Source organism: Mustelus asterias, chromosome 15 (assembly GCF_964213995.1).
Source record: "Mustelus asterias chromosome 15, sMusAst1.hap1.1, whole genome shotgun sequence".
In the NCBI taxonomy this organism is placed as follows: domain Eukaryota; kingdom Metazoa; phylum Chordata; class Chondrichthyes; order Carcharhiniformes; family Triakidae; genus Mustelus; species Mustelus asterias.
The window spans coordinates 98876020-98890996 of NC_135815.1; the positions used below are offsets into that span (position 1 = coordinate 98876020).

Below are 14977 nucleotides of genomic sequence, written 5' to 3' on the forward strand. Positions count from 1 at the left end.
GATGGCTGTTCAAACATGACGTTAATGTGAATCTGCCCTTTTTATCCCCTCTCTATTTTCCCTTATGCCTTGTACAAATCCAAATTCTTCTTTCCTTATTTCCTGCGATTATAACATATGTACTAAGCTTATCGAATTAACAGTCAAACAGCATGAATAAAATGGGGAGCTATTACAAATTTGGCAAAGATACTAAATGATAATATGAAATTGCTTTGAATGCGGCTGTCTGTCTGTCACTGCAAGTGCAAAGTTACATTGACAGAACAAGAGCAGCTCGAGGAATATCCAGACATGAACTCCAAAGTCAGCATGGACTAAAAAACTATTACAATAAACTGAACCTTGGCATCTGCACACAAAATCAATGCACATGCATTTTCATCGCATGACAATGAACTGAGGTTCCAGTGCTCCATACAACGATGATCTGAGTATGAATCGCAGTTGAAGAAAAGGAGCATACAGTATTTGATTTGATTTATTGTCACATGTAGTAACAAAGTGAAAAGTATTGTTTCTTGCGCGCTACACAGACAAAGCATACCGTTCATAGAGAAGGAAAAGAGAGAGTGTAGAATGTAGTGTTACAGTCATAGCTAGGGTGTAGAGAAAGATCAACTTCATGCGAGGTAGGTCCATTCAAAAGTCTGATGGCAGCAGGGAAGAAGCTGTTCTTGAGTCAGTTGGTACGTGACCTCCGATTTTTGTATCTTTTTCCTGACGGAAAAAGGTGGAAGAGAGAATGCCCAGGGTGCGTAGGGTCCTTATTAAATGCTGGCTGCTTTTCGGAGGCAGCGGGAAGTGTAGACAGAGTCAATGGATGGGAGACTGGTTTTCAACCTCCCATCCATTGTAGGATGGATTGCTGATAGCATTGCTGGTAGGTCCTTGTTTCAAGTCATTTTGACTCAACATCATGTTGCTTTAATGGGGCTAGTAACGAACAAAGAACAAAGAACAGTACAGCACAGGAAACAGGCCCTTCGGCCCTCCAAGCCTGTGCCGCTCCTTGGTCCAACTAGACCAATCGTTTGTATTCCTCCATTCCCAGGCTGCTCATGTGACTATCCAGGTAAGTCTTAAACGATGTCAGCGTGCCTGCCTCCACCACCCTACTTGGTAGCGCATTCCAGGCCCCCACCACCCTCTGTGTAAAAAACATCCCTCTGATATCTGAGTTATACTTCGCCCCTCTCATCTTGAGCCCGTGACCCCTCGTGATCGTCACCTCCAACCTGGGAAAAAGCTTCCCACTGTTCACCCTATCTATACCCTTCATAATCTTGTACACCTCTATTAGATCTCCCCTCATTCTCCGTCTTTCCAGGGAGAACAACCCCAGTTTACCCAATCTCTCCTCATAGCTAAGACCCTCCATACCAGGCAACATCCTGGTAAACCTTCTCTGCACTCTCTCTAATGCCTCCATGTCCTAGTATTTGCCCATGGATTCACATTAACATCGATTCATGCTGGGTGTGATGTGGGGTGGCCAGATTGGCGGCATTTGGTCGGGCCTCTCCCACTCGCTGAGCCTCCTGTTTACCGCTGACCCTCCGTAACCCTGCAACTCAAAGTGGCTCTCTCCCCATAGGTTGCTTCCAGCCTTTCATCCAAGCACTCGCTCGGAAGAGGCAAGTGAAGTACGTGGAGAGTGGAAGGATCAGCCAGCGGGGAGATCAGGGGTGACTGGTAGGTTGGGCAAACAGGAGGTATGGCTGGCCAGAGGGTCAGGAAGCATGCTGGGCAGCGAGCCAGTGAGTCAGGAAGCAGGAGAGGCGGCAAGCGGGAGGCAAGTACTGTCGAAGGAGTTAGCATATTTCTAAAATTTTATGAATGATTTTGCTGACAAATATCACAATTTAGCAATGTATAGTATTTAAACTTATGTTTAAATGGTCCTTCCCCCACCGCTCCCCCTGATTCCACAGAACCCAATTTAAACTTTTACAGTGGTTGCAATGGGAAAATCTGATTCACTTAACCATTGCATTTTTTAAAGTGCCACTTTAAATGAAACAATGTTAACCGAGGAATCACTGTATATAAAATGAAAATTGCATATTTGCAGTAATATTCATAGAATCCCTATAGTACAGAAGGAGGCCATTCGGCCCATCGAGCCTGCACCGACAACAGTCCCACCCTATCTCCGTAACCCTGCAAAATTACCTACCCTGCTAATCCCCCAACACTAGGGTCAATTTAGCACGGCCAATCAACCTAACCTGCATATCTTTGGCCTGTGGGAGGAAACTGGAGCACCCAGAGGAAACCCACACAGACACGGGGAGAACGTGCAAACTCCATACACCCAGTGACACAAGCTGGGAATCGAACTCGGGTCCCTGACATTGTCAGACAGCAGTGCTAACCACTGTGCCACCCGATGACTTTGGTGAAGGTAAATCTTGTATCATAAAAGGGCTCCCTTTGGAAGTAGAAACATTTAATTAACATGGCTGTGTTTTGTTTGCTACAATTCACTCCCAACTATGAATTATGTATCTACTGTCTTAAAACAACGGTCACACTGCATTTCAAGCGCAGACTGAAAACAGCAAGGTCTGTCACACTGCATTTTGAATTGAGAAGCTAATGCAAAGCAGGAATGAATGACAGCGAATTTAGCAGTAACCACACACACTTAAGAGGGACAACAGGTTTAAAATATAAACTTGTTACACTAGCTGGAAGGCAAATCACTGAAAAAATCCTGAGATGCAAGATTAGCAATTGTAATCATAGTCGCAACCTTCACCGAGAAGGCTAATATGTAAATATCAATAACGACAAAAATCCTCACAGCAAACAGTCACATTATATAGCAAATTTTGACTAAGATCAATTTTACTGGCCCGCTTGCCCTGGGAATTGGAGCGGGCAAGGGCTGGAGCATGGGAAGGTCCGTTGATGGGATATACGGTTTTGGGATGAGCGAGGCCATAAAATTCTGCCCCAAGTGTCAGATCGAGCCCAAGATCAGCCTTTGCTTATCAGCCTTGATCTTGTATTTCTTTCTTGAGGGAACCATGAATTAGATTCAATTTGAATTTGAATTGTTTTTTGAAGCGAGCAAGGTGACGGATGAAGGGCTTGTCCCGTCCACTCTGCACACTCTCTTTGTAATTTTAAGAATGGAGTAAAATTTACATTAAAAAAACTAAATTACTCAGTTTCAGTTAGGTTTACAAGAAACTGAATTTTGCAATTTTTGAAATAACAGCAGTAACCACAAAGAATAAATGAAAGCCTGCAGCTTATTTAAAACCTGCGCTTTCCTATAGGAGATCATTGTTCATCTTAGCTCACATACTGCTGGAATAAATTCTTCCCTTTCTCTGATGGCTGTAAAAGGACAGACAATGCGGCAAACAGTGAGCATTGTTCGCATTTCTAACACTTACAGCGCCCCCGGAGGAAGTGCCAGAAGATGCTGAATGACCTCACCAGGTGAGCCAGTGTTGAAGAACCCATCATTAACTTCCATTAATGCATTGTGAACTCAACATGGATGGCACTTACAATTACCTGTCCTTCTCAACCTTGGAGTGCATTCGATGCATCCAGCAACGGCCATTAGGCAGAAGGGTATGGAGGGCCACCAACCTGCATCTGGAACTGTTCCATCACTCACATGCCTTTAGCCCAAAATAACCCTGTCACCTTACACAAATTCATGGTACACTTGTGCACATCACAGCCAAGTGCAGCCTGTCTGCTGAACGGTTGCTATTAAACTACACCATTCAAATTAAAAGCCAAATAACTTGCATCAAGTTGCCACCATACCTTTTGGTTTAAACATGTTCATGGCGTGTGAGTGTTGCTGGCTGGGCCAGAATTTATTGCTCATCCCCAAGGGCATTTAAGAGTCAACCACATTGGGCCTGGTGTCACATGTAGACCAGACCAGAAAAGGATGGCAGTATTCCTCCCCAGATGGATTTTTACAACAATCGAGAATGATTTCATGATTTTAATTGCAGAGTTATTTTTATTGCATTCAAATTTCACCATCTGCCATGGTCAAATTTGAAACCGGCTCTGCAGAGAATTACCCGGAGTCACTGGATTACGCCACTGCCTCCCCTATCACTCACATAAGAATATAAGAACTAGGAGCAGGCCATCTGGCCCCTCGAGCCTGCTCCGCCATTCAATAAGATCTTGGCTGACCTTTTCGTGGACTCAGCTCCACTTACCCGCCCGCTCACCATAACCCTTAATTCCTTCACTGTTCAAAAATTTATCTATCCTTGCCTTAACCATTAACAACAGCCCCACCTATTTCAACATTTAAATGCATCCCAAGTCCATATTCATTAATAATAAAAATAGAAAGTGCTGGAAAATCTCAACAGGTCCGGCGCAGACCAGACAACTGCAGAGCGAGAAACAGAGCCAATGTTTTGAATCTAATATGGCTCTTCTTTGGAACTGAAGTGATATTCCAGATCTCCAGTAGCCACAGCATTTTGCTTTTATTCCATATTCATTCATGCAGTTACAGTCAACCAGCTGTATATTACGGAACCAAGGAACAAAACATTATGCAAATATACGGGATTAACCTAACATGCATCCATGCTCTGACAAAGGGTCATCTTGACTCAAAACATTGGCTCTATTCTCTCCCCACAGAGCTGTTAGGTTTGCTGAGATTTTCCAGCATTTTCCGTTTATGCATCCATCATTAATGTATATATACATAAATATGGACTGGAGTCTATGGCCCTGTAAATCTGCACCTTTAGTATACACCATTTTTGACATGTATAACATTGGAAGGGATCCATTCTCTTCCTGCCTCACATTTCCAAATTAGAGATGATATGATTTAGGTGAATCATTTTATAGATGTGTCATAAGTAGGGAGGATGGTAGTCGCTGGACTAATAATCTAGAGACCCAAGCTAATGCTCTGGGCATTTGGGTTCAATCCCATTTGAATTTCAACTGGAATATAAAGCTAGTCTCAGTAAGGGTGACCATGAAACCATCAGCAATTGAACCATCTGGTTTAATAATGCCTGTGTCGTCATTGTCTACAGGAACAGTGCCAGAAGACTGGAGGATAGCAAATGTTGTCCCCTTGTTCAAGAAGGGGAGTAGGGACAACCCTGGTAATTATAGAACGGTGAGCCTTACTTCTGTTGTGGGCAAAGTATTGGAAAGGATTATAAGAGATAGGATTTATAATCACCTAGAAAGGAATAATTTGATTAGGGATAGTCAGCACGGTTTTGTGAAGGGTAAGTCGTGCCTCACAAACCTTATTGAGTTCTTTGAGAAGGTGACCAAAGAGGTGGATGAGGGTAAAGCGGTTGATGTGGTGTATATGGATTTCAGCAAAGCGTTTGATAAGGTTCCCCATGGTAAGCTTTTGCAGAAAATACGGACACATGGGATTGAGGGTGATTTAGTGGTTTGGATCAGGAATTAGCTAGCTGTAAGAAGAGGGTGGTGGTTGATGGGAAATATTCATCCTGGAGTTCAGTTACTAGTGGTGTACCGCAAGGATCTGTTTTGGGGCCACTGCTGTTTGTCATTTTTATTAATGACCTGGATGAGGGCGTGGAAGGATGGATTAGTAAATTTGCGGATGACACTAAAGTCGGTGGAGTTGTAGACAGTGCGGAGAGAAGTGGCAGGTTACAGAGGGACATAGATAAGCTGCAGAGCTGGCCTGAGAGGTGGCAAATGGAGTTTAATGCGGAAAAGTGTGAGGGGATTCACTTTGGAAGGAGTAACAGGAATACAGAGTACTGGGCTAATGGCAAGATACTTGGTAGTGTGGATGAACAGAGGGATCTGGGTGTCCATGTGCATAGATCCCTGAAAGTTGGCACCCAGGTTGATAGGGTTATAGAAATCATAGAAATCATAGAAACCCTGCAGTACAGAAAGAGGCCATTCGGCCCATCGAGTCTGCACCGACCACAAACCCACCCAGGCCCTACCCTCTTATCCCTACATATTTTACCCGCTAATCCCTCTAACCTACGCATCTCAGGACACGAAGGGGCAATTTTAGCATGGCCAATCAACCTAACCCGCACATCTTTGGACTGTGGGAGGAAACCGGAGCACCCCGAGGAAACCCACGCAGACACGAGGAGAATGTGCAAACTCCACACAGACAGTGACCCAAGCCGGGAATCGAACCCAGGTCCCTGGAGCTGTGAAGCAGCAGTGCTAACCACTGTGTTACCGTGCCGTGTTAAGAAGGTGTACGGTGTGTTAGCTTTTATTGGTAGAGGGATTGAGTTTCGGAGCCAGGAGGTCATGCTGCAACTGTACAAAACTCTGGTGCGGCCGCATTTGGAGTATTGCGTACAGTTCTGCTCGCCGTATTATAGGAAAGATGTGGAAGTGTTGGAAAGGGTGCAGAGGAGATTTACCAGTATGTTGCCTAGTATGGTGGGAAAATCGTATGAGGAAAGGCTGAGGAGCTTGAGGTTGTTTTCGTTAGAGAGAAGAAGGTTAAGAGGTGACTTAATAGAGGCATACAAGATGATCAGAGGATTAGATAAAGTGGATAGTGAGAGCCTTTTTCCTCGGATGGTGATGGCTAGCACGAGGGGACATAGCTTTAAATTGAGGGGTGAGAGATATAGGACAGATGTTAGAGGTAGGTTCTTTACTCAGAGAGTAGTAAGGGCGTGGAATGCCCTGCCTGCAGCCGTAGTGGACTTGTCAACATTAAGAGCATTCAAATGGTTATTGGATAAACATATGGATGATAACATAGAACATAGAACATAGAACAGTACAGCACAGAACAGGCCCTTCGGCCCACGATGTTGTGCCGAGCTTTATCTGAAACCAAGATCAAGCTATCCCACTCCCTATCATCCTGGTGTGCTCCATGTGCCTATCCAATAACCGCTTAAATGTTTCTAAAGTGTCTGACTCCACTATCACTGCAGGCAGTCCATTCCACACCCCAACCACTCTCTGCGTAAAGAACCTACCTCTGATATCCGTCCTGTATCTCCCACCACGAACCCTATAGTTATGCCCCCTTGTAATAGCTCCATCCACCCGAGGAAATAGTCTTTGAACGTTCACTCTATCTATCCCCTTCATCATTTTATACACCTCTATTAAGTCTCCCCTCAGCCTCCTCCGCTCCAGAGAGAACAGCCCTAGCTCCCTCAACCTTTCCTCATATAACCTACCCTCCAAACCAGGCAGCATCCTGGTAAATCTCCTCTGCACTCTTTCCAGCGCTTCCACATCCTTCTTATAGTGAGGTGACCAGAACTGCACACAATATTCCAAATGTGGTCTCACCAAGGTCCTGTACAGTTGCAGCATAACCCCACGGCTCTTAAACTCCAACCCCCTGTTAATAAAAGCTAACACACTATAGGCCTTCTTCACAGCTCTATCCACTTGAGTGGCAACCTTTAGAGATCTGTGGATATGGACCCCAAGATCTCTCTGTTCCTCCACAGTCTTCAGAACCCTACCTTTGACCCTGTAATCCACATTTAAATTTGTCCTACCAAAATGAATCACCTCACATTTATCAGGGTTAAACTCCATTTGCCATTTTTCAGCCCAGCTTTGCATCCTATCTATGAATCTTTGCAGCCTACAACAGCCCTCCACCTCATCCACTACTCCACCAATCTTGGTGTCATCAGCAAATTTACTGATCCACCCTTCAGCCCCCTCCTCTAAGTCATTAATAAAAATCACAAAGAGCAGAGGACCAAGCACTGATCCCTGCGGCACACCGCTAGCAACCTGCCTCCAATCCGAAAATTTTCCATCGACCACCACCCTCTGTCTTCGGTCAGACAGCCAGTTACCTATCCAATCAGCCAACTTTCCCTCTATCCCACACCTCCTCACTTTCATCATAAGCCGACCATGGGGGACCTTATCAAACGCCTTACTAAAATCCATGTATATGACATCAACTGCCCTACCTTCATCAACACACTTAGTTACCTCCTCAAAAAATTCTATCAAATTTGTGAGGCACGACTTGCCCTTCACGAATCCGTGCTGACTATCTCGGATTAATCCGCATCTTTCCAAATGGTCGTAAATCCCATCCCTAAGGACCCTTTCCATCAATTTACCAACCACCGAAGTAAGACTAACCGGTCTATAATTACCAGGGTCATTTCTATTCCCTTTCTTAAACAGAGGAACAACATTCGCCATTCTCCAGTCCTCTGGCACCATCCCCGTGGACAGCGAGGACCCAAAGATCAACGCCAAAGGCTCTGCAATCTCATCCCTTGCCTCCCACAGAATCCTAGGATACATTTCATCAGGCCCAGGGGACTTATCGACCTTCAGTTTATTCAAAACTGCCAAGACATCCTCCCTCCGAACATCTATTTCCTCCAGCCTATTAGCCTGTAACACCTTCTCTTCCTCAAAAACATGGCCCCTCTCCTTGGTGAACACTGAAGAAAAGTATTCATTCATCACCTCGCCTATCTCTACTGACTCCATACACAAGTTCCCACTACTGTCCTTGACCGGCCCTAACCTCACCCTGGTCATTCTTTTATTCCTCACATAAGAGTAAAAAGCCTTGGGGTTTTCCTTGATCCGACCCGCCAAGGACTTCTCATGTCCCCTCCTAGCTCTCCTAAGCCCCTTTTTCAGCTCATTCCTTGCTAACTTGTAACCCTCAATCGAGCCATCTGAACCTTGTTTCCTCATCCCTACATAAGCTTCCCTCTTCCTTTTCACAAGACATTCCACCTCTTTTGTGAACCATGGTTCCCTCACTCGGCCATTTCCTCCCTGCCTGACAGGAACATACCTATCAAGGACATCCAGTATTTGTTCCTTGAAAAAGTTCCACTTTTCATTAGTTCCTTTCTCTGACAGTTTCTGTTCCCAACTTATGCCCCCTAATTCTTGCCTAATCGCATCATAATTACCCCTCCCCCAATTGTAAACCTTGCCCTGCCGTACGGCCCTATCCCTCTCCATTGCAATAACAAAAGACACCGAATTGTGGTCACTATCTCCAAATTGCTCTCCCACAACCAAATCTAACACTTGGCCCGGTTCATTTCCCAGTACCAAATCCAATGTGGCCTCACCTCTAGTCGGCCCATCCACATATTGTGTCAGGAAACCCTCCCGCACACACTGCACAAAAACTGCCCCATCCAAACTATTTGACCTACAAAGGTTCCAATCAATATTTGGAAAGTTAAAGTCCCCCATGACAACTACCCTGTGACCCCCACACATATCCATAATCTGCTTAGCAATTTCTTCCTCCACATCTCTATTACTATTTGGGGGCCTATAGTAAACTCCTAGCAACGTGACCGCTCCTTTCCTATTTCTAACTTCAGCCCATATTACCTCAGTGTGCAGATCCCCCACGAAGTGCCTTTCCGCAGCCGTTAAACTATCCTTGATTAACAATGCCACTCCTCCACCTCTTTTACCAGCTTCCCTACACTTAGTGAAACATCTATACCCCGGAACGTCCAACAACCATTCCTGTCCTTGTTCTACCCACGTCTCCGTAATGGCCACAACATCGTAGTCCCAAGTACCAATCCACGCCCCAAGTTCATCTACCTTGTTCTGGATGCTCCTTGCATTGAAGTAGACACACTTCAACCCACCTTCCTGTCTACCAGTACCCACCCTTGACCCTGATACCTTCCCCAATACCTCACCACCCTCACTGACTTCTGGACTACAACTCCCTTTCCCACTCCCCTGACAAATTAGTTTAAACCCCCCTGAAGAGCCGTAACAAATTTCCCTCTGAGGATATTGGTGCCCCTCTGGTTCAGGTGCACCCCGTCCTGTTTGTACAGGTCCCACCTTCCCCAGAACGTGTTCCAATTATCCACGTATCTGAAACCCTCCCTCCTACACCATCCCTGCAACCACATATTTAACTGCACTCTCTCCCTGTTCCTCAACTCGCTATCACGTGGTACCGGCAACGTACCAGAGATGACCACATGTTTCGTCTTGGCTCTCAGCTTCCAGCCCAGCTCCAGAAATTCCTGCTTTAAATCCCCGTCCCTTCTCTTACCTATGTCATTAGTACCAATGTGCACCACGACTTGTGACTGTTTCCCCATCCCCTTCAGAATCTGGAAAACACGGTCTGAGACATCACGGACCTTGGCATCCGGTAGGCAACATACCATCCGTGAGTCTCTTTTGCTGCCACAGAACCTCCTATCTATCCCTCTAACTAACGAGTCCCCAATAACTATCGCCCTCCCGCTCTCCCCCTTTCCCTCCCGAGCCACAGAGACGGATATTGGAATAGTGTAGATTAGAGGGCCTTTAGATTGGTTCCACTGGTCGGCGCAACATCGAGGGCCGCAGGGCCTGTACTGCGCTGTAATGTTCTATGTTCTATTTAGGGAAGGAAATCTGCCATCCTTACATGATCTGGCCTACTTATGATTCCAGGACCACAGCAATGTAGTTGATTCTCAACTGTCCTAGCAAGGTCAGTTCAAGGGCAATTAGGGAGCGGCAACAAATGCCGGCCTTGCCACATCCCATATAGGAAGAAAAAAGTGCATTTTTTCAGTGTTAGTTTATACTGCAAGGCAGGTTGTAATGGAACAGATGTTGCGAGCAAATATTGTTGTGATATCAAGGTAATTATAAAAAAATTATCAGAACTGAGAAACTTTATTGGTGAGAAGCATTTTAAAAAGGAACAGAATGAACAGAAGAGGGAGGCACATGTACACAGACATGTGCATAAAACACAAGAACAGTTCAGTTGGACCGAATGGCCTACTGCTTCCGTGCTATAAATTCAAAGCAAATGGAAAATAGAAGATGGTTAAATGGCTCGAGTGCTATGGGATGTTGGGAAGAGGGAGCAATGATTGTTAGGATACACAGAGAACATGTGGAGTAGCTATGAAGTGGCAGGTGCAGTAAGGCAGGTTTGAAATGGAAATGGAGCAATATGGCAAAATGGAACATAATCTGGCAGCATCAGAAGAATTTTCCGACAGATTCCCCATCCCAAGTGACAGCCCAGCTAGGCCTCAGAAGCGTTGACATATCTGTCCCGTGCCATCCTGGTGTGGGAAATACTGATGGGCCTGGTGAGAGTTTCCATTGCTGTTTCAGATTTACAGGATTTGTAGTTTTATGCTCACTGCTGTAAATGGAGAATGAACACACGCGTGCACATACACACACGGGAACACACGGGTGCACACACACACGGGAACACACACGGGAACACACACCAAAGCAATTCCATATATCCAGGCTCTTATCAATTTTCCACCCAGCCCTAGTCTATCTGCAATTATCACTTGCATTCAAACCAACGGAAGATCCTCACAAAATAACTTGATGGAAATGGCTTTAGCAGCGAGTCGAAAGTCTGCAATCTGGCAAACAAAAACGATCAAAAATGCAAATGAAACGTTGCCTCCAGGATTGTTTGCCTGTGATAAGGGTTTCCCAAAGCACAGTTCCCATTATCGTGTCACAGACTGGACCGATTTCCAAATTTTAAATGATGGCTTACCTCTGGGTATTTCACCTTCATTGTTTTGTGCAGTTCCCTGAAACGGCTGTACCGTCGAAACACTGTCCAAGTGTCCTCCAGGATGGTTACCTAACAGAATGACATATTAGAATGACATGCTATTCACTCTTCGATAACAGCACACGTAACCTCATTTATTTGACTGTACAGTCAGAGTATAAGGAGTTCGATTTTCGGGTACACCCTGCTAAAATCAGCTGCACGGTGAACATCGCAGAGCTCCTTTATGAAATTTATTTGGCCTCAGCTAATTTAATTGCTTGCCCATGTGGAATGCATTGAATGAATAACTATACAAAAGCCAAAATAAATTAACTTTTTCAAATTGGCCCAAGTCCAAGTGCAATCTTACTTTTCCCCCATTGCATCCTACTAAAACATTGATTTTCTGGGATTTGGTTCCACGGGTGCTGGCTGCTTTCCACTATTCCAATAAAGTGGCTACTCTTCATGTGTAAAACAATACGTGTCAGGAAACCATCCGACTGAAGAAAAATCACAAGGCTGCTCCCATCCAGCTCGACTGGATGGATTTTCAACTCTTTGCTCTGGGTACAGAAACTGACATTACAGATTGGACGCTTTCCACAAGGGAGAACAAAATTTTCTTTTCTACTGATTTGGAACAGGGAAGTGAATCCGCAACATCAGTTTCAGGCCCAGGGGGCAAGGTGAAAAGCTACCACCCACCTTGTCTTCAACATAGTCACCCTTCCCAGAAAAGCGTCAGAGCAGAGTGATTAAGAGCTGCCAACATTGTTAACTTCTAACTGCCTCACTCAGGTGGATTGGCAAGCCACTATCTTGTATCAAAAGGGGTCACCCCATCTCCACCTTAGCAGGACAACTGGGGATGGCCAATAAATGCCAGGGACACCCTTATCTCAAGAATACCTTAGATCCTACACCTGAACTCTAGGGCTATATCCCCCCAACAGCTCCACGTTCATTGGTTAGTGCTACTGAATGAAAACAGCTGGAGAAAATTAGCTGACTGTTTGGTGGTTCTACAAAGAACAGTTTCACTGCCACAAGTGTTGACCTGAATTCTACCCTTCCAGAGGATTGCAGCTTGCGAAGGCATACAAGTGAAAGGTGGCCAACAGGTACTGAATGAAAATGCTTCAGGGAGTTTAGAACTTAGAGCTCGCATAAATTCTTTATTAGGGAGGTTGCTGGCAATGCACTTTGCCACCACAGAACAATAAAAGTGCATTTACATCATATTTTTAGTTGCAAAAATACATTTTTGTTTGACAGTTTTCCTGATATCCTTACTGATAGCTTACTCTTGGCTTTTCCCGTGATCTCTCCCAGCTGAATCAGGACTGCCTAATGCTCAAGTCATGGTATTTTTCTCACACTAAAATGGTCGCAGGGGAGTGCCTCGCTGGAGCCCCGTGACAGCTACGGGCTGCCCTCAGTTTTCCTGCTGTCACTTCTAATCAAGGCAAGAATATCGCAATACCTTTTCTTAAAAAAGAAAGCCATGTACACCTTCACACTTTTAATTTCACTGGAGATGTTATCAGGAGAGATCCTGGCATTCATATGGCAGTGTATCAGCAGCAGTGATGTTGCCCCATGTCTTTCACCAATGGCTCTTTATCAATGTAAAACTGAGTATGTGGAATGTTGATTGCATTCATCGTAAATTGCAGTCTAATAACACATTATTTATCTAAATTATTGTAATACTGAATACCTGGTGTTGCTGATAGTGCAATTCCTGCGTGAAAACAGTTTTCACAGTTGGAGATTTCACAATTCTGAAATGAAAGACTTATTACTGTTATACTTACACCGGAATGGAAAGGAGACCAAACACTCACCTTGACTTCATACTCATAGTGTTCATCTTTTCCTTGTCCGCGCAAGACATAACGGGGAATACTAATTTTAATAGGATCCTTCAGGCTGTCTGGATCGGCCTCCAGCATTCGAGAGAATAATCGCTACCAAAGAAGAAGAAATCTTCGATCGGTAATAAGAAAATGAACGAACACTGCATCATGATAGTAAGAACTACCAAGCACAAAGCAAATGGATGCTATAGGGGCAGCAAGGGGGAGGAATGCCCAGTTCAATAATATAAAAAAGCATGACAACCCTGATCAAGAAATGCTAACTACTCAGTCAGGCCTGGGTGGGATGCTCTGTTGGACAGTCAGTGCAGACTCGATGGGCCGAATGGCCTACTTCTGCACTGCAGGATTCTATACCTCAGTAGTTTACAAAAACCTCGACTGCAGTTTATTTAAATGTAGTGCACCTATACAAACTAAGAGAACCATTCCTGATAAATTAGTAAGACGAGTGTTTAAGTTCCTTAAGTTTAAGTTTATTGATTAGTGTCACAAGTAGGCTTAAATTAACACTGCAATGAAGTTACTGAGAAAATCCCCTAGTCGCCACACTCTGGCGCCTGTTCGGGTACACCGAGGGAGAATTTCGCATGGCCAATGCACCCTAACCAGCACATCATCTGCACTGTGGAAACCGGAGCACCCACGCAGACACAGGGAGGATGTGCAAACTCCACACAGACAGTGACCCAAGCTAGGAATCAAACCTGGGTTCCTGACGCTGTGAGGCTGCAGTGCTAACCACTGTGCCACCGTGCAGCTCCCTGACTCTAAACTTAGTAAAAAAAAGACAAGGCCAGTTGTTGAAAGGTTTGAAAATAGCAGCGTTCTCTTGAAATGCTCAACAATCAGGACAAACCATCACTGACAGACTGGTACACAAAGTAACAGCCGCCAACCCTACTGATGTATGGCATAAGTAATTTATTTTAAATTCTTTTTAATTTAAAAGCTAAAACAGAGTCCCATCCCCAGGTCCTCAGTGATTGATTGCATTTTCAAATGCCAGTGGCTGTAGGCAGCCTAATTGCACTAGTGCACAGCACCAGAGCTGCAAAACATTAACAAACATCTAGAGATCCTTACAATTCCTCATTTCAATCAGTAAATCTAAATTAAGTATGAAGCAAAGCAGACAGGAGAGGGGAAAAAAAACATCGAATGTGAATCATGCTACCAGTCAGGTGCTGATGATTTATCTATTTTAAGTTTGAATAGCTTCTTTTGTCTCCGAATAATAATTTCCAATAACTTCCCTGCTCATCCCGTGGTTCTGTAATATTAAAGTTGCAACTAGTTCAAACTAACACAATTTCTTACTGAAGCGGTCCATGCCCAAATGCAGCAAGAACTGGACAATATCCAGGCATTGGCTGACAAGTGGCAATTAACATTTGTGCCACACAAGTGCCAGGCAATGACCATCCCCAACAAGAGAGAAACTAACCATCGCCCCTTGACATTCAATGGCATTTCCATCGCTGAATCCCCCCACTATCAACATCCTGGGGGGGTTACCATTTACCAGAACAGGTGATGGAGTGTGGTGACTAGGGGATTTTCA

At 44.7% G+C, this 14977-nt stretch overlaps 1 protein-coding gene across 4 annotated transcripts in view; it reads right to left on the reverse strand.

Moving 5' to 3' along the window:
- kif16ba (kinesin family member 16Ba) overlaps positions 1-14977 on the reverse strand; it is a 154643-nt gene that overhangs the window by 30728 nt on the left and 108938 nt on the right. For all 4 annotated transcript variants that reach the window (XM_078230379.1, XM_078230378.1, XM_078230381.1 and 1 more), the window contains 2 exons: positions 13381-13503; positions 11528-11617 (listed from right to left, as the gene is read on the reverse strand). In XM_078230379.1, the coding sequence (XP_078086505.1) occupies positions 11528-11617; positions 13381-13503 (213 nt within the window). The remainder of the gene's footprint in view (positions 1-11527; positions 11618-13380; positions 13504-14977) is intronic.